This window comes from Piliocolobus tephrosceles, chromosome 7 (assembly GCF_002776525.5).
Source record: "Piliocolobus tephrosceles isolate RC106 chromosome 7, ASM277652v3, whole genome shotgun sequence".
Lineage (NCBI taxonomy): Eukaryota > Metazoa > Chordata > Mammalia > Primates > Cercopithecidae > Piliocolobus > Piliocolobus tephrosceles.
This window is the reverse complement of record NC_045440.1, coordinates 33,855,144-33,881,333: the sequence shown is the minus strand read 5'-3', so window position 1 is coordinate 33,881,333 and position 26,190 is coordinate 33,855,144. Positions and strand designations below refer to the sequence as shown.

Here is a 26,190-nt window from a genome sequence, read left to right as displayed (position 1 = left end):
AACCCACAAACTGTCAATGAAACACTTGAGAGATTATTTCTGTGTTATGTGGCCTAAAATATATGCTTCCCAAATGTACTTTAGTAACTTGTGAATCACTGAAGATACTTTCAAATTAATGGTTTTCTGGAAGATGCTATATTCAAATACCCATCACCAGCATAGCAACATTCTAAGATATAAACTTTTAAGATTTAATACATTTTTATTTCTATTCTTCTCCCTTTTCTCAATACAATCCATTAACCTTTTTTCCCCAGAGAGTGACTCCAGTTGTTTAAAAAGGAAATCACACACAATGAGGTCCCTGAAATGAAATTCTTTAAGAAGAAAAATATTAGTTTACTGGAGTTGAGACTTTTCCCATAACACATTGGAATACACATTATTTCACTCATTAGAATTCGATATCTCTGAAGTGGAATAAGATAAGAGCCACGGCATGTTGTTAAGAGAATTCCTATTTTTATTGAACAGTAAAGAAGTGGTTTAGCTTATTGATAATTCCAGCTCCCCACAGCCCATGTAATCTTGATTGCCAAGATATGTTTGGTTTGTGGTTGTTTACTATTGTGTGTATGATATACATGTGCCTGCCTGTTTAGATTAAAACTCTAATTTCTGCATTACTGCATACTCCATCCTTTTCACAGGGGCACGATTCCTGGGTTGAGATTACTTCTCAACTCTGAGCTTCCAGATGTTAACAGAAGAACAACACAAGGAAGACGAGTTCCCATATTTCCAAATGAAATGAGGCAGAACAAATGAAAGAGGATCCTTTGGCTAGTGCAGAGAACTGCAAGTGTACGTTACTAAGAGGTATAGCCTTGTCTGTGCAAACACAGTAACTCATGTCAAATAAATTGTACTTTTTGCAGGAAAGAACTCTAGCTCTGGGTTTTCCAAGCTAAATTGCATGAAAACACACAATCCTTTTTCTTCTTATTTGAACTGTTAGATGATAGGGCCAAATTACCAGAAAGACCAAAGACAGTTTGCAGCCTTTAACAACTGAAAGGACTTATTGCTTCCAATTTAGGAACACAAAAGATTCTGTGTCTACTCCAAACACTCCCAGGTCCTATGCATTTCCCATTAGTTCTGTAAAGACAGAATGCCTGTAAGTAAAAAGAATTATCACAAATTTCTTTAGGATTTCAGAAATGGAGAATATGTTGTGCAAACAGACATAAGGAGTCACTTTCGACAGGACTTAAAAACAGGGACAGTTCTCTCTGTCTCTCTGGTCAAATGTGGTCCCATTGTCCTTGACTTCTCAGTGTCATTCACTCCTATTAGGCTGGCAGGAATTATTTTACAGATCCAGTCAAAAGCCATTAAGTCTATAAAGGTAGTCAAGTCCTGTTTCCCATCTCTGCCTTGGAGAACCCAAGGGAGGTAATGCATCTATTTTTCAATACCTGAGGCCATTTTGTTTCCAACCTAAATTGCACTTAGTTATTGTTTTGGGGTATAATATCTCCACTCATCTTGTTCTTGTTTCCACAATGCTACTATTAATACAGAGCTTAGGAAACATAATTGCAGTGTGTGGTAGATAGTGATTTTCATTAACTATACTGAAGAAAACTGTTTAGGGAGAGACATTTCTTTTGCATTGATTCAATCAAAATGACTTGGAAGAAAAGGTTGTGCTTATTAAGTTCTTTACAAAAAGGTAACTGTTAAAATTTAAATTCTTTCTTAACAGCATACTTTTAAAAATTGGTATATAATCTCCTCAGATTTTGTCATTTATGAATATTTTTGTTCTGCTCAGTTTCTTTGAAATATGTCTATTGGCTTTTTTTTTTTTTTTTTTTTAATGAAATAGGAGGAAATTTCTACGCGGAGGTAGAGAATGTAATCAAAAAAGCTATCCACATGACATGGAGTTGCCTAGCAATGCTAGGGGAATTAAAAGGGGAAAGCAATAACAAAACAGAATGTAGTGAAATTAGAAGAGGGTGCACTGTTGAATTGGCTTGCAATACTTAAAGAGGTCTTTATATGAGAAGGGATATAAGATTTTTCTAGCAGTGGTAAAATAAATGGCTGATCATTTTACAATGTTCTTTCTCTCTTTCATTTGGAAGAGTTTGCCCAATGGGATTCAGCTATTCTGAGTTCATTGCTGGGCAAAATCTAGGACAGAGACATCTGATGATAAAACATACAGCCCCAGTGAGCCACTGGTATTTGAGTCCTTTTTAATTGTACTAAATGAGCAAAAGACACATAAACCTGTCATATTCTGCTATTGTTTTGTAGGCTTTTGCTTATATGGTAGATGTCATTCCCTTGGTTGCCCTCTCCCAAACTCCAGTGTCTTCCTTTGAATTTTTAACGTCAACATAAGTGAGACTGCTGTTGTCTCTGACTCAACCTCTCCCAGCACCAGGCCTATCCATCTAGGTCTCTCCTGGGTCCCAGTCTTGGGAGCATAAGATCAGAGACATTCCTGAAACCAAGATTCAATTTGTTCTCTACTTTCCCCATCAAAATGCCAAATCCTTCCTTCAAAATGAAAACTACCAACAATCCTGGAAATGTGTGTCATTGCTTGCTATAAACTTTTGTCTAACAGTGCCAGAAACATGACCCAAATTAAGTGGTTGGCTTTTATGAAGATAGAAGAAATGGTCAAGAATAAAGAAATTCTAATGATATTTGTATAGGATGATACACATGGGTGATGGAAACCCTAAACAGATTCATAATGGAAAATGATGAGCCATGTACTTCAATCCATCCTTATGCTAGCAAGAAAACCTGTCAATATTTTGATCTGGGAGAAAAGGATAGAAATCTATAGGCAAAGGTGGCTTATGATGCTGAAGAAATTCATCTGAAGGAGAAATCAGGAGATCTGGGTTCCTGAAACAGCTATGCTATGAACTCATTGTATCTCTTGAATCTTAACATTTTTAATGTGCAAAATAGGGCTGTTAGATTATCATTAAGCTCTCTCCCAGTTTTTACATTTAGATTCTAGGATTCTAAGCATGCTTTGGTCTGAAGAACAATATCTCTAAAAGGGGCACTTTTTTTTTTCTTCCTCCTACTAATTCCAATTTGGAATGAATAGGGAATTATCATAGGATTGTAGGTGTTTCTCTACTTTTTGGAGTTTTGAATTTACACTGCAATCCTATAGTAGTTCAGAACTGTGTAAGGATTAGCACTCTTTCTTTACATGTAAATAAGATGTTTAGTTCTTGGCTCTTTTCTTTATTGATAGAGTTTTACCTACAGATCTTTCTGAGATAATGTTTTCGTTTTGCTTTGAAACACAGCATCCCCTGGTTACTTCTATTTTTTTCTTTTCTTTTCTTTCTTTCTTTTTTTTTTTTTTTGAGACAGAGTCTTGCTCTGTTGCCCAGCTGGAGTGCAGTGGCACGATCTTGGCTCTCTGCAACCTCCGCAGTTCAAGCGATTTTCCTGCCTTAGCCTCCTGAGTAGCTGGGACTACAGGCGCCCACCACCACCCCTGGCTAATTTTTTTATTTTTGTTAGTGACGGGGGTTTCACCATATTGGCCAGGCTGGTCTCGAACCCCTGACCTTGTGGTCCATGCACTTCAGCCTCCCAAAGTGCTGGGATTACAGGAGTCACTGTGCCTGGCTCCCCTGGTTACTTCTTTGCTGAAGGCTGATACGCCTGTGTCTTCTGATGAGGTATATCTCTAGGTCTACTTCCTTTTCATATTGACCCTTCCCCTCCAACAACTCTTCCACCCACATGGCTTCATTCTTTCCTAATGATTCTCAAATCTACTCTTCTACCACCTAATTCTATGAAGTTCCAAATCTACATCTCTTCATTATATACCATAAGCACTTCAAACTTAGATTGTCAAACTATGATCTCAGATTTTTCTCCTTGTTAATGCAATTACTTATATTCTGGTTGTTATTTCTGTGCCCTCCCCACTCTCAAACCAGTTCTTACCTTCTCTCACCTGAATTATCCATGTCTCCTAGCTCCCTTGTTCTGGTTTCTGCTTACCAACGTTTCTTCCAGATTCATTCTTTAAAGCAGAGCTCCAGCCACTGCATACCCATCTAACAATATGATCGATCACCACAACCAAAATACTCATAAAACTAAGTAAAGGACTCCACACTCTTATTTGAGGCCTTTCATGCCATTGATTAAACTGAATTTTCTAGCCACTGGCTGCTATTCTTGTACATAAATTTTATATTTCAACAAAATCAAATGTTTTGCTGAACATATACTAAGCTTTCTTCATTTACTAATGTTTGTGACCTTCAGGCTACTAAAACTCCTCTCCCTCCTATAGAGTGTGACATCAATTATGTCCATCTTAGTTACATATTCATCAATGTCCCTTTCTACTGCTATCAAGTTTACAATACCTTTCCTGATAGTCCTAGTTAGATGTAATTTAAGAAACAAATCTTCTGTAGAAACATATTCTTCTCTTCAGATATTTATCCTAACTTCATCTGCACTGCATTTATGGGTATATTTGTCTTATCCCTATCATTACTTGTAAAACCTACCTATATGGGCTATTATCTTATCTAGCTCTGAATACTCTGTAATACTCTGAATACCTTGTTATATAGACTATCATTGCTATATAGTTAATAAATTAGGCTGATTTGAAACTTCAGAGTTATACTGATGTTTTCTGACTTATTCAAAAATCTGATATCTAGTTAGTTGACCAAATCAAGTAGTTGATCATCTAAAAAATTCAACAATCTAATGTGTGACCTGTTATGGGAAGTCAGGGACCCCAAATGGAGGAACCGGCTGGAGCCTTGGCAGAGGAACATAAATTGTGAAGATTTCATCGTAATATGGACATTTATCAGTTCTCAAATAATACTTTCATAATTTCTTATGCCTGTCTTTAATCTCTTAATCCTGTTATATTCGTAAGCTGAAGATGTATGTCACCACAGGACCACAGTGATAATTGTATTAACTGTAAAATTTGATTGTAAAACATGTGTGTTTGAACAATATGAAATCAGTGCACCTTGAAAAAGAACAGAATAACAGTGATTTTTAGGGAACAAGGGAAGACAACCATAAGGTCTGATTGCCTGTGGGGTTGGGCAAAAAGAGTCATATTTCTCTTCTTGCAGGGAGCCTATAAATGGACATGCAAGTAGGAAACATATCGCTAAATTATTTTCCTAGCAAGACATATTAATATTAATACCCTAAGAAAAGATTGTGTTCCTGTGGGGAGGTCTATAAATGACCACTATGGGAATGTTTGTCTTATGCAGTTGAGATAAGGACTGAGATATGCCCTGGTCTCCTGCAGAACCCTCAGGCTTACTGAGTTCCTGCAGAAAACTCAGGGTTTGGAAAACTCAACCATGGTAAATTTGTGGTCAGACTGGTTCTCTGCTCTCAAATCCTGTTTTCTGAAGTTTAAGATGTTTATCAAGACAATACATGCACCGCTGAACATAGACCCTTATCAGTGGTTCTGCTTTTGCCCTTTGCCCTGTGATCTTTGTTGGACCCTTATCAGTGGTCCTGCTTTTGCCCTTTGCCCTGTTCCTGCAGAAGCATGTGATCTTTGTTAGACCCTTATCAGTAGTTCTGCTTTTTACTCTTTGAAATATGTGATCTTTGTACCTACTCTGTTCTTACACTGCCTCCCCTTTCGAAACCCTTAATAAAAACTTGCTGGTCTGAGACTTGGGCAGGCATCATGGTCCTACCGATATGTGATGTCACCCCTGGTAGGCCAGCTGTAAAACTCCTCTCTTTATACTGTCTCTCTGTATTTCTCAGCTGGCTGACACTTATGGAAAATAGAAAGAACCTATGTTGAAATATTGGGCATAGATTCTCCCAATAGTGACCAGATTGGATCTTGCCTGAGAAAGCAAAGTTCAAAACCATATATTGTTTCTGTCAACATTAAAATATAAAAAGGTATACATTTTGAAGGCTTTGAGTCAAATTATCTCACTTTGACATCCGGGGCAAGCACTTTACTTAATCTCTTTGAGCCTTAGTTTCCTTGTCTATAAGAAGGTAATAATAGCATTATCTACTGCAGGGGACTGTTGAAGAAAACTGAACAAGATAATAATGCCTGTCAAATGCTTAAAGTCTGATATATAGTGAGTACTCAATATGCATTGGCTAGTATAATCATAATTTCCATCATCATCACTTATCAGCCAAATTCACCAATAATTTACTGATAATGTAAAGATGGTCCCACAATTCTTTCATATTGGAGATCCTGCTAGAATATGGTAACCTAATTTGGGATCTGCCACTACACCATAGTCAAAAAAAAAAAAAAAAAAAAAAAAAAAACAAAAACCAAATTGGGGAAAAAAAACAAAAACAAAAAAAAAAAAAAAAAAAAAAAAAAAAAGGACTCAGAAACCAACTGTGGAGAACAAAGTGCAAAGAATAAAATCTAGGAAAGATTCAAGAAACTCAGATCATGCTGCTTAACAAGGGGTTTGATGCAAGATTTAATATTTGTCCTAAAAAATATTCAGAATTCTGCAAACAAAAACAGTGACTCCCTGGTTTTATTTCCAGTAATATTAACTTCTATTAACTTCCCAATTTTTAAACACCAAAATTTGGTGTTTAAAGTTATATACAGCAAGAAAAAAAATGCCTCTGCATCATATTAGAAGAGACTACCAAGGCAGCTGTGGGGTCATTTGAAGAAAATAATTGTATCTTGTATGCCGGGAGTGATGTAACTATGACCTCATTCACATGAGGCGATGGCGGGGGTGATTTCCAGTCTTTCCAGATACATAACCACAGGAGAACCCAAAGAGTCACCATGGCTGCTTCTGACTGCTGCACGTTCCTACCTGAGCTCTCGTCCAGACTCTCTTCAGAGACATGCTCGTTCTGATGGACCCACTCGCCGTTGCATTTGAAGAATATCTGCATGGCTGGCCTCGCTTTGCACCTGAGTGCAATAGGGTTGCTCTTGATAATATAAGCATCATCTGGCTCCTCTATGAAATGAGGCAGTGTCCCGGGAGCTGATGGGATGGACTCAGGAAGGGCTTCGCCATTGTCAGCTCCTGTGAAATCAAAGAGGACATCAGAACACAGCCTGCACTGATAGCACATACAACAGGACACAATGGCAAACCCACACCAGCTCTAAGATTCTGTGCTGGAGAAGTTTCCACTGTATTAATAAAGCATGCTTTTAGAACCGGTGTAGATGAATTATCTTCTAGAAGGTGAACTAAGAGGATATGGTGCCTCCAGCTAGCCATGGCTTCAGTGTTATTGGATGAAGCATAAACATGAATAGGACACCCCTCAAATTTCTGTTTTGAATCTGAGCATCTTTGCAGAAACAACTGAGATAAACATCTGTGAGGTGAGAGGCTCTGGTGAATGGTTACCTGAAAGGGCTAAGCACAACCTCAAGCTACTTTAACACGGAAAAAATGGTGAGAATAGATGTTGTTCTCCCACACATGTATGTGGATGACAGGGATGATGACAGAGGATACTCAGCCATAAAATATAGTCAAAAGATTCCAAATAGTCTGCTTTCTTTACCTATGAAACTGTGGAGATTGTCTGGCAATCTGTCTTGGATCTTGGATAACTCACCAGCTCATCGCCCCTTCAAAGGGAATGTGATTCCATTCTGCTTGCCTTTGGCCCACCCTCTGCACCCAGCAACCTTCCACCATATATGATGGACTGCGCTTCCGAGGGTGAGAACTAACAGAAATCACTAATAGTTCTGAGCTTATAGCCAGTAGCTATAATTACATTTGTTCAAGTGAAAGGAATAAACTGGACTCTCCCCTAACCTTAGGAAATGGAGGAAGCAATATAAAAAGGTAAGTGCAGGAGGGAAAACTGTACTTCCCTGTTTCTTCATAGAGTGAGCAAAGACTTAAGTCCCAGGAAACTGCCACAAAATCAAAGGCAGGAGGATGTGATTGCTGAGCACAGTGAATAGGACAAGGAAGAGTGGCATCGTATACCCTCAAAAGGCCGACCCTCAATCTGGGTGGGTACCATCTAATCAGCTGCCAGTGTGGCCAGAATAACAGCAGGTAGAAGAACGTGAAAAGACTAGACTGGTTGAATCTTCTGGCCTATATCTTTCTGCCATGCTGGATGCTTCCTGCCTTTGAACATCAGACTCCAAGTTCTTCAATTTTGGGACCTGAACTGGCTTCCTTGCTCCTCAGCTTGCAGATGGCCTATTGTGGGACCTCACTTTGTGATCCTTAGTCAATACTTCTTAAGAAACTCCCCTTTATATATACATCTATCCTATTAGTTCTGTCCCTCTAGAGAACCCTGCCTAATGCACTCACCCATCAGATCCAACTCTCTGAAAAGACTCTGGGAAAGGGGTGCATCTTGTGGCCTCACCTGGTTTTCTGCATGCCATCGATGCAGTTGTGACCAGACCCTCTTACTATTCATGCTTAAGTTAAGAACCCAAATCAGAAAGCACTGTCAATGGTAAACCTAATTCATTAAAAACAGAAGTATTGCTCTGACTGGGCATGATGGCTCACGCCTGTAATCCCAACACTTTGAGAAGCCTAGGCAGGCAGATCACTTGAGGTCAGGAGTTTGAGACCAGCTTGGCCAACATGGCAAAACCCTGTCTCTACTAAAAATAAAAATAGTATCCAGGCATGGTGGCACGTGTCTGTAATCTCAGCTACTTGAGAGACTGAGGCAGGAGAATCACTTGAACCTGGGAGGCAGAGGCTGAAGTGAGCCAAGATCCTGCCACTGCACTCCAGCCTGGGCGACAGAGTGAGACTCTGTCTAAATTAAAAAAAAAAAAAAAAAAAAAAAGAGTAATGTTCTGTTTCAGAACTACAGGAGGAATTCTTAAAAGTAAAAAGAGGTACAAAGGCTCAGACTTCAAGAGGTATTTTGTATAAGCAAGAAAATAAAAGACACCGAGGTAGTAAATGGTTCCTAACGACTGGGAACACACATGCACAGTTTGCCACTGCAACAAATTAAACGTAACTATAACTTGATTCTTCCAAATAAGATTTTTTTTTTCCCATTAAATACACCAGCTTAACAGGAGGAAAAACAGCCTCATACAACAAAGAGTTTAAGAGACTATAAGCCTTGAAATGTATTTGCAATGGAAAAGCTAACTCACATTCAAGTAATTGTCAGCATCAAAAAATCGTAAAGCAAATATTCTAAAAAGGGCAAACAGTTTATGTCAAAAGTATAATAAAGACAGAAAATAAAATGTGTATATGTCACAGGGAGTAAGAGGGGTTTCGGGGTAGAATCCCAGATGTTGTTTTTTAAAAAGTATTTTAATTGTATTTAAAATGGATTTCATAAAATAAATCACATATTGTGTTGTTACTGAATGCTTATGCAAATTTCTATCTTCAACAAATACCAAGTCCCCGCAGGCTTTTGTAAATCCATACGTTAGAGGAAATGACAAAAGTATTAAAAGATTTTATATGAACATCAACTGCTTACACTCCCATTAGAGGCTTTAGTTCTGTCCAATTCATTGTTCAATTCATAAAAGGGCCACTTGATAAACAATACATACCCAAACCTACAGTGGTAGGCTGAGTAGACAGGCACAGACGTGCAATCTGAATGAAGCATTTTTGCTTTACTAGTACCGATGCATGAATATGTCTATTTATCTGGCATAAATAAATGCCGAATAAGTAAAGGCACTAGATCATGTAACAGATCAAGTTTTAACCATTCAACTCACAAAACACAGAGAGATCTAAAGGCAATTAGGTTCCCCTTCTCCCATTTTAATAAATGTCCTTTAGATAAAGCAGCATGCTCAGCCTGCATCTGAAAGACAGAGCAGGACAGTGGAATGGACAAGCCTGAGGGTAACTGTCCTAGCTACCCAAGGATCCCCCTTAAGGATCAATCTTAAGCCAGGCACAACTCATGCCTGTAATCCCAGCACTTTGGGAAGCAAAGGCGAGAGGACCACTTGAGCCCAGCAGTTTGAGAACTGCCTGGACAACATAGTGAGACCCTCTTTTCTACAAAAAAATTTAAAAATAAAAAAATTAGCTGGGTGCATGCCTGTAGTCCCAGCTACTCGGGAGGCTGAAGTGGGCGGGCTCACTTGACCTCAGAAGGTAGAGGCTGCAGTGAGTCAAGATCATACCACTGGCCTTCCAGCCTGGGGGACAGAGACAGAGAGAGACCCTGTTTCAGAAATAAATAAAGAAAAAAGAATCAGTTAGCATTCAGAGGATGACAAAAAGGTAGAATGTAACATTACATTTTTATTCTTAAATAAATACAAAAAGGGCTGGGATCCATGAAAATAAGAAACAAAGGAAAATGATTTATTACAGTGGCAGTGGGAAGGTGAGGGATTGTAGGTATATATTTGTATACATATCACTATTTATTTGTATCCGTCTAACAAATGAGGTAGGTGAAAAGAAGAATTTTTTTTTTTTTTTTTTGCTTTGTATAGTGAAGTGCTGGGAGTGGTTACTACCTATCCCTGTACCTTGCCCCGCCTTCTCACACCCCAAGTTCCACACTGGGTCAGGCTTTCATTCCTGGTGCAGCAAAGCCCTGCCAAGCAGGGGGCTTCCCTCCAGCAAGAGGGCTTAATCCCCTCAGCAGGCTGCCTCTCCAGGAGGACACCCCTTCTTCATCCCACAGGGCAATGAGTCACCTCTCTCTCCCCATCTCCAACCCACACTTGCCAACCATGCTCAGCCCTGCCCAGTAGTTTTGAACTGAATTCTTCAGGAAATCGTCAATTCTTTCAGTAAAAGGGAAGGCTAGGAAAGAAAGAAGAACAGGAACTGAAGTGGAAACTTTTAAGGGGCTTATAAATTGCTGACAGATTCTATTCTTTGGGACAGGGTAACAAGAGGTCACTTACTTTAATAGTTTTATGCAAGACTGCATGAATGCTTTTTTCCTTCAAGATAAATTTATTCATAATCTCAACACATATGCCACAACTCCACTTTATAATTCAGAGAAAAGTTTTAAATTCTGGTAGGACAAATGGCTGGTGACTGATCTAGCCATCTGCCTCCTTCCACACCACATTCACAGCAGAGGCTGGAAAAATAACAGACTCAGATGACCTACTTGCAGGTCAGCATGGTCAGGTGACACTGGTTTAGCACATAAGTCATAAATAGAAGCTTCTGTGAAAGCTTGTATTTCCCTGATATCAAGAATAGGTGTGACCAGGTGTGGTGGCCCATGCCTGCAATCCCAGCACTTTGGGAGGCGGAGGTGGGGGGGGATCACCTGAGCTCAGGAGTTTGAGACCAGCCTGGCCAACATAGTGAAACCCTGTCTCTACTAAAAATACAAAAATAAGCCAGATGTGGTGGTGCATGCCTGTAATCCCAGCTACTCAGGAGGCTGAGGAAGGAGAATCACTTGAACTCGGAAGGCGGAGGTTGCAGTTAGCCAAGATCACACCGTTGCATACCAGTCTGAGTGAAAGAGAGAGACTCTGTCTTAAAAAAGAAAAAAAAAAAAAAAAAAAAAAAAAGAATAGGTGTGGTTGGTATTGTCCTTTCTCCTGTTTGTTCCTGACTTACCTGGGGAAGTTTGGGAGGAAAAGTCCAACAGGAACCCAGAAGTCCCAGCACAGACATCACTGAGAGCTGTAACTAACAGCAGGATCATCCACCCCTAGATAATATATTGCAGCTTTTTTTTTTTTTTTTTTTTTTTTTTACAATCCCTACACTTATTTAAAGCTACTGATAGATTGTCTGTTGTGACAGAAAACATTCCTCACTGATACAGCTGCATCTTCCTTCTTACACAAAGCCAGCACTCCAAGCTTCACTTAATTAAATCCTAATGCCGTCAGCTATTCAGGAAAGAACCTTGGTAGGCTAAGGAATGTGGAAACTCTGTTAGCAGAAAGACAAAATAAGAGCTGCTGTTTACCAAGTGACTACAGATTGTGGTAATAAGTCTTCTACATGGATTTGATCATTTAAGAGACACAGAAACTCTCCGAGGTGGGTGTCATTGTGCAACTGAGAAGATGCTTTAATTATATGCCTTGTCTAAGGCTGCACTGACAGTAATTGGTGGGCTCAGAACTTGAATGCAGGTCTCTGACTCCAGCCACCTCAGAATTCCATTTTGTTTCAGAGGAATAGACTCTTACAAGTCTGATACTCTAATTTAGTGAATGCCTGTTGTAGGGTAATAGGGTGAAGTTCATAAAACCAAAAGATGATATAAAAACACACATTATCTGTGAGTCACTGCTTCACTTACAATAAGTGTGACATTTACCTTAAAGATCATTTGTTCGGTTAATCTGTCAGCTGGACTGCGATTCCAGGTCAGGATGGGTGTGTTAGGAACCCCTCCCAGAGAAGGCCTTGAGAAAATAAATATTTTTGAGAACTGGCGTTCTGCTAACTATATTTAACTGACTAGACATGCTCACCAAAGTCAGGAATAAAGAAGTCAAAGAATAATTGTTTGAGAATAAAATAATAAGAATTTTTCTGTGTTTCATTTAGAAACAAATGTTTCTTTTAAAGCAGGAATATTTAACAACTAAAATTCCAATTAAAATATAAGGATGTGGTGAACATTAGCAAGAAAAACAACTCGGCCAAAGGCAGTGCCATTCTATTAGGGTTAACCACAATAAACTGCCAATATTTGATCATTTAGATGTGTTGTATTTGTAATGCAATTGGGCACAACGGGGCCCACAGTCATCCAGAATTGGGATTCATAAAATCCTGATCCATTGGATTATTAAGTGAAGTTGAGCATCAAGAGGTTTTGAGACATTCTAAATTATTTATATACTTTTTTCTTAAGAGGATATTACTTTGAAATACATATCACTTTTTTTCTCCCTTTCTGTCTCCAAAGTGTGCTTGTCTTTTCACTATACAGGTATTTGTTTCAAAGTGTAAATAGGGACCACACCAAAAAGCAAAGACTAAATCTGCTAAAACTAAAGAAGTTTACATGAGAATCAAATAACCTGATAAAGTGTGCGTTAACTCTGTGACCTTGGGTAAGTAACTTAACCCTGATGTTCCATTTTTCTCATCCACAACAATGGATGACTAAAATCTGTTGGTGTTTTGTGATGTTAAAATATATGTAAAAATAGAGTAAGTGGTTAAACATTACATACATATTATGCGGCACCATGACCACCACCTTCAGCATCATCACTGTGTGGACAAAGAATAGCATAAAAAGGAAACGATTACAATTATCATCCCTATGATTTCCATCCCCAAATTTATCCTAACATTTATATTTTGATTTTCTGATGGCTATTGTCATTTTCATCTCAGAGTCTTAGTGATATGCACCCTTGCTTATAACACTTCTTTATCATTTGCTCCCTGTAGCTACATTAGTAAAATTCTGTTAGGTAAAAAATTCTGAACACATGCTGTGAAGCACTTATTCAATAAACATACAGTGAAATGGTTACACTGTACACCAGGCACATGGCTATCTTGCAAAGCAGGCTAACACACAATGGGTTTCCTGTTGGCCAAGTCCCAAAACTGTTGGCTTTAATATACGAGTAGTTAATAAGCATAGGAGACTTCATAATATTCCAGAGTGCCTCTCACTGCAATATGTAAATAGAGTAAGGCTCCTTAGAATTTGCTCTTTAACTTCCATTCATTTACTGTGAGTGTATTGGTCCACGGCAATGTGCAAGTCAGAGCAGAAAGCCATAGCAGGAAAACCAAGTTACATAATCTGAAAGAGAATACAATAGAGTCAGGCTCTCTGCCTTTGTTTATGTAAATGTGACTTGTCTCCATATGGTTACTTAATTAGATAGGGGATGCATTTCACCCATTTAATGCAGAACAGCACCCGGAATTTTACATACCAAATATTTAATGCAATTTATGAAATACAGACTCTTTCCCTAGGCCCCAGTAAAAGTTTTTTATTTTTAACTTAAAAACTATTCTTTCTTCCTAACCTGTAATCAAAATGGAAATGTTTTATATCATTGCATTTGCATCATTTACCTCACCTGTGCAAATCTTATATATGACTAAGATATTATTTTATTGAGCAGATCTTAAATCCTGCAGAATGAAAGATGGGAAACGGCGCTTAAGACACATTCAAAGAAATCAAACAGCCATTCTTAGTTCCTTAAAGAACTTCAAATTTCAGTATACCCTACAAAAGCACATTCATTATTCTCCAATTTATCAGTTTAATACGTTCAATGTATTTAACACATTTTTTTTTCAATAAATGTGTATGCACGCCTACTAAGATTATACAATGTTCCAGGTACTAGGGATTCAAAGATGACTAAGACATAGTTACTTTCCGCCAGGAGCTCACAGACTAAAAATAGAGATAAATAGTAACAAACCTATGACAAGAATGCCTACAGTAAATTGGAAGTATATGCAAAGTGTCATCAGGTACAGAGGAGAGAGCCTAACTGTCCCTGGGAAGGTTTATGGCAGGCATCACAGGGAAGATTACCCCTCATCACAGTCTGGATCAACGTGCTGACCAAGTGAGCAAGTTGGAGAAGGTATTCCAATAGTGCAGAGATTAAAAGGTAAGAGAGAAATTTTAGGGAGTGTGGGATGGCTGAAATATTACATGCCACGAATACATGGAAAGGAACTTGAAAAGTTAGGTAGAGCTAAATATCATCTTCGTTAGAATGCACATTTTAAAGAGTTTGAGATTTTATTAAACCATTGGTCTTATGTGGGTCTGTTAAATTCAGTTTAGACTAAAGCTGCCTCCTGACATATTTTAAATTATGCCTAAAGTCAACAGTTCACATCGTGTTCAAATAAGATAAACACTGAGCTGTAACTGATCTGGCTGTTTCTGAACTTCACTTCCGTTTTCCGTTTTCGTGTTTTTTTTTTTTTTTTTTTTTTTTTTTTTTTTTTTTTTTTTTTTTTTGTGGCTGAGTCTTGCTCTGTCGTTCGGACTGGAGTGCAGTGGCCGGATCTCAGCTCACTGCAAGCTCCGCCTCCCGGGTTTACACCATTCTCCTGCCTCAGCCTCCCCAGTAGCTGAGACTACAGGCGTCCGCCACCTCACCCAGCTAGTTTTTGTATTTTTAGTAGCGACGGGGTTTCACCGTGTTAGCCAGGATGGTCTCGATCTCCTGACCTCGTGATCCACCCGTCTCGGCCTCCCAAAGTGCTGGGATTACAGGCTTGAGCCACCGCGCCCGGCCACTTCCGTTTTCTAAAGGTCACTTTCCTTTTCTGTCCATAAATCTTCTTTGACCATGTGGCAGCGTTGAGTCTCTCTAAACCTATTTTGGTTCAAGGACTGCTTGATTCGTGAACAGTTCTTTGTTCAATTCAACTCGGTTAAATTTAATTTGTTTAAAGTTTTTCTGTTAGCAATTCTAACATCTCTCCTTTCTGCGTGCCTTGAACTAGGAACTTTCAGAGATGCAGACACAGAGTAACCACCAGATTATAGAAAGAAAGCTGTCTTGGTTTACAGCAGGGGCCCTAAGACCAGTTCAGCTGTGCATACTTTGAATGCGGGAAAACCCATGCTGGTCCTAATATACAGGACAGTTATTCTTTCAGCCACACTAACACAGGTGACTTATTTCCCAAGAGGGCCACAAGGGAAAGTTTTGTTTTTCTTTGATTGTTAACTTGTAACCATCATTTTAGCTTTTACTTCAGTCATCTCCAAAACTGGCCTCTCAAATTAGATCTAAGCCAGAGATTCTACACCAGTTATGATGGCAGGTACAGCTTTGTCCCCTAATGGAAACATACAGTGATTTAACCAGAGACACCTGTTCCCATAACAGTTTATTCAAAGAGACTGAAGTAAGATGTCAAATTGAGTCCAGGTGTTTTTCTCTGGGTCTTGCAATGTTAGTAATTTAAGTTTGTATTAAGTTTTTTGTTTTTTCTCTATTTTTAGGTTTCTAGAATAAACACATAACCAGGAAACACACACACACACACACACACCTGCTTTAGTGAAATAATATAAAAGGCTTCATAAATTATGGCAATTCTAGCTTTCACTTCATGGTCTCTAACTTTAGTGTATTAAAATCCACGTATCAAGGAAAAACAAAATATAAATGTATTTAGAAAAAAATGAAAAAGAATAAGATTATAAGATTTATAACAATTACTCATTTTAAGATGTAGAAAGGAATATTTTGCTGAGAATATGGAGACGGAGTTTGTAAATTGTTTAATTCCTCCCCCAACATTGGATACATTTGTGTATGAATATGCACCACTGACAAATTTTCAAATTCATCTGAAAACCTAGTGGGATTTGGGAAAGGTTTTGCTTTCAAAATGTTACTGCTTTTCATTTGTAACTGACAGTTTTCAAGAGTGAGGCCATTCATAGTTATGGAAAAATGGTTGTTTTAATGCAACATTGAATGACAGAAAACCAAACAATCAAATACCATTCTCATATTTTTCACTCCTGGAAAATTACCTTTCAGGAAGAGCTTTATGTTTTATGTTCTGCACACTAATACAGCAAGGATTTTCAATCTTTTTATGACAAAAAGAAGAAACAAAAGAGGGAAAACGAAACTGTAAGGAACAAACATTAAATTCTCTTTGAAAGAAGTACACTCCTATTAGATGTCAGGTCACATAAAATCTCAGACTGTGGCCATTTAGCTGCATATCTCATTTAGCAGTTTTGACTGGAACATGGTTTGATGTAAATTTTGGTACGTGATGTGAACAAAGGCAAAATAGAGTGGAAGATCACCTTAGAGAAAATTCAAACCAACTCTCCTATCTTAGAAGTCATCCAGGCTCTCAGAGGCTAAACAACTTGTCAACAAGTTCTAAGTCACAGGCACAGGATAAAAACCTCTTTGCACTGACATCCAGAACAGCATTTTTTGTCATGATGCCGATTTACTTTTGGTGGAACACGAAATATTAACTTGACAACTAAATTTTGTGTTATTATCTGTTGAGAAATTTTACCCTCCAAAATCTTGGAAAGTATCTTTTATGGTGATCTTGTAACTTGTAAACATTCTATAGTCCAATATAGTAAAATTGAAAACATAGTTAACATTTTATGATATATTATAGAAAATTATGGTTTATACTAAATTATAGAAAAATACAAATACATGTTAAAAATATTCTTACCCATTGTCACCAAATTCCCAAAGACCAATACTATTAATAATTCGATATGATTCATTCTAGTATCTGTTTCAGATGTATACTTTATAGGTTGGTTTTGTATACATAGAGCACACATATATTTGTAATATGTTATCTCATTTTTTCATTAGAATCCTCATAAAACAGATTCTAGTGACTACAGGTGTGTCAGTGTTGATCTATTTCTTTACTATTTAATATTTAGTTATATCCAAATTTTAGTATTATATTGATACTGTAATCCTCCACATATCTGTATCATACTCACATGTCTTCAGTAGAGTTGTCTCTCTGAAGCTTCAATTCTACATATAAAATTGCCTCTAAATATATTTACTTAAATGTCCTGAAGATCCCTCAAACTTTTATGCCTCAAACAGAATTACTGCTTGACCCCAATACTGTTTTTTGGCCTACATCCCATAAAGCTCGTAATGGCTCTAGGATTCACTGGGTTCCCTAAGCTAGATCTTGGGTATCACCTACTTTTCTCCCATTCATCCCCTATATAGAATTCATCACTAAACCCCATTGATTCCCTCTCCTAAATATCCTTCAAATTCAGCAATTGCTCTTCATCTTCATTCTTCCTATGCTTGTCTGAGTCACCACCATCATTCCCCTACATGACTACAATGGATCCTTTTTCTCTTCTGCCTGCCCTCCTTCAATCCCTCCTACACACTGCAAAGCAGAATGCTCTTTCCAAAATGCAAATTCAAATATGTCATTCTGTCTTGAAGTTCTTAATCCTTTAGATAAAATTCCTCAGTCTTTTGAATAAAATTCTTATACATATATATGTGTGTGTGTGTGTGTGTGTGTGCGTGTGTGTGTGTGTGTGTATTTATCATGACTGACGAGGCCTTTCATGATGCGGTCCTCGTATTTATCACCAGCTTCAATGCCTAATCACTTCACCACCTGGAAGCTGTAGGGACTGCTACTCATTTCTTTTAGGTATCTAAGTGCTCTTCACCTGGAGCTCACACGCATGCTTTTCCTTCTCCCCCATGATACAAATGTCCCCCCTCTTTTGCTTATAGCTGATTCTCCTCCTTTGGATTCAGCTTAGTTGACACATCTTATGTAAGGCTACCAGAGTTCCCCAAATTCTAGGTTGGTTACGTTCCTCCTCTTTGCCCTTCCATAATACTTCATACGACTAAACAACTATTCATGTATACCAATGCCCAATTATTCATGTGTGTAACTATTTATATATATTATGTATATCTAGACTATAGGTTCCATGAAAGCAATGGATGTGAGACCCTTCATTATTTATATCACCAATGGTTAAATAGCTCTGAGACTCTACTTGTGTTGAATAATTTTTTAAAATATAAATAAATCTGTGAAAAAATACTGTGGACCATGATCTTTGCAATAAAATGTACTGAGTGCAAATGATGCATTAGCAGATATCTTTTTAAATTTTTATTATTTATTTTAATTTTTATTTATTTACTTATTTTGAGACAAGATCTTCTCCAGGCTGGAGTGCAGTAGTGCCATCATAGTTCACTGCAGCCTCGAATTCCAGGGTCAAGTGGTCCTCCCATCCCAGCCTCCTTAGTACCTGGTACTACAGATGTGTGACACCACGCCCAGCTAATTATTTTCACTTTTTATGGAGACATACTTTCTCTCTGTTGCCCAGGATGGTCTTGAACTCCTGGTGTCAGGTGATCCTCTCACCTTGGTCTCCCAAAATGTTAAAATTATAGGCATGAGTCACCGTATCCTGCCCTAAATTTATTTTCAAAAGGAGTATCCAAATTGATATGGGCACCAGCATTATAGCAGCTTACCAGTTTTCCTCATCTTCACCAGCTTTGAACATAACCTTTGAGATATTTGTTAGTTAAATAAAAATAATATTAATGGATAAAATATTAATTGCTCAATATATACTTTGTGATTACTAGCAAAATATTAAACCATATTTTTCCACTATTTTTGTTTACCTTCTTAATTCTTTCTTTATATTTTTGTCATTTAAATTTTATGTTTTACACAGTTTTAAGGAGAATATGGCTCTATAATATCTAAAAAGTAAAACATAATTTGAATATATATATTTCATTGTCTTAGCATCAAGATCTTAAATGATATCAATAACACCTTGTTTTTGTTTGTTTTGTTTTTGAGACAGAGTCTGGCTCTGTTGCCCAGCCTGGACTACAGTGGCGCGATCTCGGCTCACTGCAACCTTCGCCTCCCAGGTTCAAGCGATTCTCCTGCCTCAGCCTCCCAAGTAGCTGAGACTACAGGTGAACGCCACCACACCTGGCTAATTTTTGTATTTTTATTAGAGACAGGGTTTCACCATAGTGGCCAGACTGATCTCTAACTTCTCACTTCATGATCGGCCCACTTGGCCTCCCAAAGTGCTAGAATTACAGGCAGGAGCCACCGTGCCCAGTCACACCTTGCTTTTTATGTTTTTCTTCCAATTCATTAATTCATTCGTGATCATATTTTTGGAAGAATTTTGGATTGCAGCAATCAAGAGATGAGTTTATTCCAAATGCAACAGAATTTTGACCAGAATGGGTATCTCTAGACAAAAACAGGTCTTGTGCAGGGAAGAACATACATCTTTAAAAAATAAAAATGGAAATTAATGCTTTATGTGGAGGATTCATAAAGAAAAGGAAAAGAAATGGGATTTGTTTTCAGTTTCTTAATGAGATGACCTTCTTTCTACAACAAATTCCTTCTTCTGGAAATCGCCTAAGACATTGATATGAGGATGAAGTTTTGATGCTCATATGAAATCCTTTAATTCCTTTGTTATTTTTCCTAATACACAGATTTAGTTGAGCCTGCTGGGATGTGGTATTTAGTCAAGATTGACAATACACCACATGGTACCAGTGTCCAGTAATAGAAGCTATGCCCTGATTTGAGTTATCTGATTGGGATGTGAAACTTGTACAACAGAGGGGGCTTAATTTCCTTATCCTCCTTGGAGAAAATGCTAGACACAGTCAGAAACAGATTTATACCAAGTTGTATTTGAAGCACAAAATATTGTTCCTCCTGATATTTTTTATCAAGAGGCAACCTGCTGCAGGGAAACAAATGTGGGCTTTGGAGTTAAGACAGAGCTAGATTCAAATCCAAGCTTTCTTATTATTTAGCTGTGTGATCTTAGACAAGATATCTAACTTACCTTACCTTCTATATTCTTCCAGGTAGAAAGAGAATATCAAACCACAAGGTTATTGTGTGCATTCAATAGCTACATGAAAATAAACTTGGATAAGGTATAGCATATAATAGGCATTCAGTCTATAATATGATATTGTATAGCATATTATTATTAAGGAAAAATTAAGGGATGGGTGGAGAAGGATGAAGCAGAGATAGAGTCGCATCCTGTAGATTATTACTTTTTGTTTGTGAGGGAGAAACTGCTAGAGCAAGAGCCCAGTCTACTCAATGGTACTCCAGGAAAAGCCTGAATATTTTACATATTTTTTCCTTACAAAGCAATATCTAACATTACAACCCAGTAGCCAATTCTAGAGACCTGGATGCTCTTGAAGGGTTAAGGCTCTTGCCTTTGCCATAATGTGTTTGGTAAAGAGCTTTATGTACATCATTGGAAGACCTGCTGTTGTACCTCGAGATTTTGGCATTTGACTTACGGAGCTTAAAAACAAAACAAAAACAAACAAAAAAACAAAACCAATAAAAGAAAAACACAAAAAACAGCAACAACAACAAAATGTCTATTACATATCTGAGCTGCTTAGTATTACCTAATCAGCTTAGCTGCACTGGGTGAAGCCTGGTATGCATACTGTCAGCAAGAAGAATGGGGGGAGAAGAGCACTCTAACAGAGTAAGTTTAATTGTATTATGTGATTTAATTATGTAGTTATCTCAGCACCCTACCTCCATGTACAAATAAATAGGAATCAGACAATCACATGCATATTGCTAGGCCATTATAGTTTGCTATTTATCATCAATAGGTTGATAGCTTGCAGGTACCCATGGCTTATAGCAAGCACTTAATTTTTTTGGCACCCAGGGTCTGGGTCAGGAGATCGTTAATGGCCTGTATTACTACTGTACAGGTTTTGAAATTAAAAGAAACAACCAACATTACTTGGTACTTTGGGGGAAGATATTAAACCATCAATCAAATGGGTCAGTGTGCCCTAAGAGGAATGAGGCATTCCGTAACATTTAGAGGTAACTTCCAGAGCAAATATGTGGGAGTTCAGAGAGTTTCAAAATTTTCGTGTTAGGTAAGTAGGCATAGAAAGGGAAAGAAAAAAATGGATGTTGATATCATTGCACTATATATGTATATATTTTCTTCTATCTCTCAATCTTTTTTTGTAGCCCAAATATATATTAAAACACATTTGACTACAGGGCTTTCCTGATCAAATGTAGTATCTTTGAGCATTTCAAATATTAGAGAAAGGACACTGTATATCCCAGGAAGGACCTATTTTGTGGTACCTTTACTCAAAAATGGCCCTGAATACTTTTTGGATACTATTTTATATAAATGAGTAAACACAGTTATTTTGAATTGATCTTGAAGTAAATCTAGAATCATCAACCCAAAAGTTCTCCAGCAGAAGACCAGAGTAAATGTAACTTATTTTGAATTGATCTTTAAGTACATCTAGAACTATCAACACAAGGTTTCTCAAACAGGATACCAGTGATGGTGTTTATAGTTCATGTCACATTAGTGTTAGAATTTAACATCATAACTGCAAATTAGAAATAAGCACACTTAGTACTCACATATGAAGACAATGTCATTAAAAGACACTAAAATCTGTGTTTAGACAGTGTTTAAAGTTGACAGTATGATGGAAACAATGGCACAACAGTGTCAGAGAAAGCTGACAAACACCATTACGAGTTGCTCATCAAAAAAACTCTAGATATATGCTACATTACCATTTCCTTCTTTATAATATTATATAATTCCTGTGATATAAAACTACAAAAGAAAACTGAGGCCTACAAATTACTTTTTTGCATTGACAAATGATTATATATTATATCAACTATAAAAATAACCAGTTGTTTCTAGAATTCACGATAAACTTAACTGGGCATTGTCAATGATTAAATATTGTATCCTCCCCCTTCCCACTGCCAAATTAAAATGTTGAAAATCTGATGCCCAATTCACTGGTGTTAGAAGGTGAGGCGCTTATAAATTAATTAGGTCATGCGAGTAGTGACCATATGAACAGGATTATAGTACCCTTAGAAGAAACAGGAAAGGCCAGGAGTGGTGGCTCATGCCTGTAATCCCAGCACATTGAGAGGCTGAGGTGAGCAGATCACCTGAGGTCAGCAGTTTGAGACCAGTCTGGCCAATATGGTGAAACTAAAAATATAAAAATTAGCTGCGTGTGGTGGCCTGTGCCTGTGGTCCCAGATATTCAGGAGGCTGATCTGGAGAATCGCTTGAGCCCAGCAAGCAGAGGTTGCAGTGAGTCGAGATCATGCCACTGCACTCCAGCCTGGACGACAGAGTGAGAGTCAAAAAGAAAAAAAAAAAAAAAAAAAAGGAAAGAAAAGAAAACAGGAGCAACAGGAGAGCTTTTCATTCTGCTCTCTCTTATGTGAGAGCACAAAGAAGAAACAGCCATCTGCTAACAAGGAAGCTGGCCCTCACCAGACAGGGAATCTTCCAGTACCTTTATCTTAGACTTAGCCCCAAGAACTTCGAGCAATGAGTTTCTCTTGTTTAAGCCACCCAGTCTACAGAATTTTTGTTATAGTGGTCTGAACTGACTGTGACAGATGCCCATCTTTGAGGAAAGAGCTCTGGAATGCAATGATTATCACACACAAATAATTCAAATAAAAACAATCCCTACTGGATCACCTGCTATATACAGCACTGGCCAGAAAAGGAAATCAATCTGGAAGTACTTGAAGGTAAAGGGATTAGGGAAAATCATAAACGTCTCAATTTGGAACAAGGAGAAGAAAACAAAAACAAAAACAAACAAACAAAAAAGTAACCAAAAAGCCAGGCTACAATTTTTACCATTTGATGTATCAGAGTACAAGTGATAGGTGTCATTTTTTAAAAATCTTTTTTTCTAAGTGACATTCCATTACGTAGAGAACCCCATTATAAAATGTGACGAGAGCAGAAATAAAGGCACAAAAACTTTTGACCCATGATGGATACAAATAGTCATTTACGCTTTCATTATAGACAGGGTCAAGGAGGAAGACCATGTGCCTGCAACAGATGGAGTCACGGAGGACCCAAAGATCAGACATATCAAAGGATGCAATTACTGAAGCACACTGGGCATTCATATGCCATTTTCTTAAATCGGGGGAGGCATTTGAATACTCAGGGGAAACTAGTGTATATGAGATAAGCATGTATCCCTCCTGGTTAATTAATCTCTTTTCTTAGATGGCAGAAAATAGAAAGATTTTCTTCAGATGGGGAAAACAATGAACTCTTTATCTCTCAATATTTAAAGTGCTTGGAAATAATTCTGGAGAGATTAAAATGTTAGCATTGCAAAAACAAAACAAAAAAGAAAAACAGAAAAAAAAAGAAACAATTTACTGGTCTTCCATTTTACCTGTGAATGTAGTCCCTACCTCTACTCCACACAAATCCCAGTTCAAACGATTATGATAACTACAGCTCAGGTGGAAGAGGCCAGTGATCTAGGAATCTGCTTAGCTTTCAAGGTACTAAATGCTTTTGAGGCAGTGACTGTATGCAGAACAGGCAAGATGGATGAGGTCAGTTCCCATTATTATTACAGCTGCAGTGTCCAAGGACTCAGGGAGCCACTTTCTGGAAAGTGTACCGCTTTCCCCAGGACTGCAGGGAACAATGTAAGCCTTCAAGATAAATGTGGACCCTGGGTTTGGTGGACAGTCTGGGTTTGGTGGACAGTCTGGGCCTGTCGCAAATGCAGATTACTAGTTTTCTATGAGAAAGTAGAAAACAGCAGACTTCAGTGAGATTAATTATACATCAAAGCAACGTTCTCAATTGGTAACCATAGACTTAAAGGTAAAACTACTAGAACAAAATCGTGCTTTTTCCCTTTGTATCACAGAGAATGATTTCACTGCTGGGCCAGTGTCACACTGCCGTGAATCACAGAAAAATAAAATGCTTAATGAGCCAAATATGAAGATAATTATGCCAGTTATATTTGGGACACACACAAAATAAGGGACCATATTTGTAGACTCTTCATGAACACTCCAGGGCAGGGAGAGAAAAGAAGATTTTCTTTTTAAATAGCTAAACTGGATTTTACTATGACTAAATACCTTTGAAGTAACACATTGCTTTTCTGCACAATTAAAACAGAAAAGTTAGTTAAAAGAGCACATTCCTAATTTCAGAGGCTACAAATGGACTTTTAGGTTGCTCTGAAACTTCAACTCGATTTTATCCTCATGACCTTCAAGACAATAATCAGGTCTGTCATTTCTTGAAAATTATCTACTTATACCAGGATGTCTTTGCAGAGTTGCTTTTTAAAATTGTGAATTAATGTTGCAGATTAACTAATACAACAAGCCAGTCATGGTGGCTCATGCCTGTAATTCGAGCACTTTGGGAGGCCAAGGTGGGAAGATTGTTTATGTCCAGGAATTCGAGATCAGCCTGGCCAACATAGTAAGACCCCCGTCCCTGCAAAATATAAAAAGTTAGGCAGATGTTGTGGTGTGTGCCTCTAGTTCTAGCCACTTGGGAGGCTGAGTTAAGAGGATTGCTTTGGTCCTGGATATTGAGGCTGCAGTGAGCCATGAGTTCACCACTGCACTCAGCCTAAGCGACAGAACAAGACTCAGTCTCAAAAAAACAAAAAACACAAATCTATATATAACACAATGATACCATTGCAATTATTAAAAAAAAAAAAAAAAAATAAGTAGTTCCAGGGCCGGGCGCGGTGGCTCATGCCTGTAATCCCAGCACTTTGGAAGGCCGAGGCAGGTGGATCACGAGGTTAGGAGATCGAGACCATCCTGGCTAACACGGTGAAACCCTGTCTCTACTAAAAATATAAAAAATTAGCCAGGCGTGGTGATGGGCGCCTGTGGTCCCAGCCACTCCAGAGGAGGCTGAGGCAGGAGAATGGCGTGAACCCGGGAGGCGGAGGTTGCAGTGAGCCGAAATCACACCACTGCAGGCCAGCTTGGGCGACATAGCGAGACTCCGTCTCAAAAAAAAAAGTGGTTCCTAAATCACAAAAACAGTTGAAGAAAGAAATACATCTAGATCCATGTAATAGGCTTTACTGTATTGTTGGATATCAAAGATAATCATTGATTGGCCAATGCTGTTAATCAGGCTTATTCAAGCAAGTTTTCAGAGCAAGGGTACAAATCATATTATGTTGTGGGTTGAAGTAAACAGTGCTTAACAAAAAATCTTTAGATGAATGTTAGGGATGTCTTCATTACGGAGAAAGAAGAAAGGAAGAGAGTGGTCCAAATCTACTTTTGGAATCATTATATATTAAGGCTTAGAAGAGACAGTAGAGGTCATCCAGTTTCACGTTTTATAAACAAGATGAGTATCTTCTTAGATACTTAGTAATTTGTCTAGGTTCACTGAAGTAGTTAATAGTACAATTGAGGTTAGGGTTCTAGAAACACAGCTTTTAAGAGTTCTTTCTACCATACAGCAGAGATTCCAGTGAAAAATATCTGACATTTAAACCCAAAGTTGCCTTAAATGATTTCTTTTCTTCTAGATGAAACTTCCTCTCTTTGCAAAAACAGTTCACAGGGTAAAAATATCCCAAGGCATTTCAGCAATTGATTGAAATCACAAGCTCATTGTAATCATCTTCATAAACCCTTGGAGTTCTGTGAGGGCTCCTCTGATCAGAAAAAGGGCAAATGAAACATTTATCTTTGAGGGAATTTAGATTTTGGCTTCACATGAGAGCTCATCAAAGACTAGAACTGAGTTTAGATCAGATTACTGCTAAGTGGGTGCACAATTGATTAG

The 26,190-nt window shown here is 38.0% G+C and overlaps 1 protein-coding gene across 2 annotated transcripts in view; it reads right to left on the bottom strand.

The window, feature by feature from the left end:
- Nucleotides 1-26,190, bottom strand: part of UNC5D (unc-5 netrin receptor D) — a 580,897-nt gene that overhangs the window by 241,408 nt on the left and 313,299 nt on the right. Inside the window, exons 1-2 of one of the 2 annotated variants that reach the window (XM_023214651.2) lie at nucleotides 11,580-11,739; nucleotides 6,849-7,067 (exon numbers count right to left, since the gene is read on the bottom strand). In XM_023214651.2, coding sequence (XP_023070419.2) covers nucleotides 6,849-7,067; nucleotides 11,580-11,667 — 307 coding nt within the window. In that variant the 5' untranslated portion in view covers nucleotides 11,668-11,739. Of the gene's footprint in view, nucleotides 1-6,848; nucleotides 7,068-11,579; nucleotides 11,740-26,190 lie in introns of those variants that run through there. The other variant, XM_023214650.3, reaches the window with a different exon arrangement.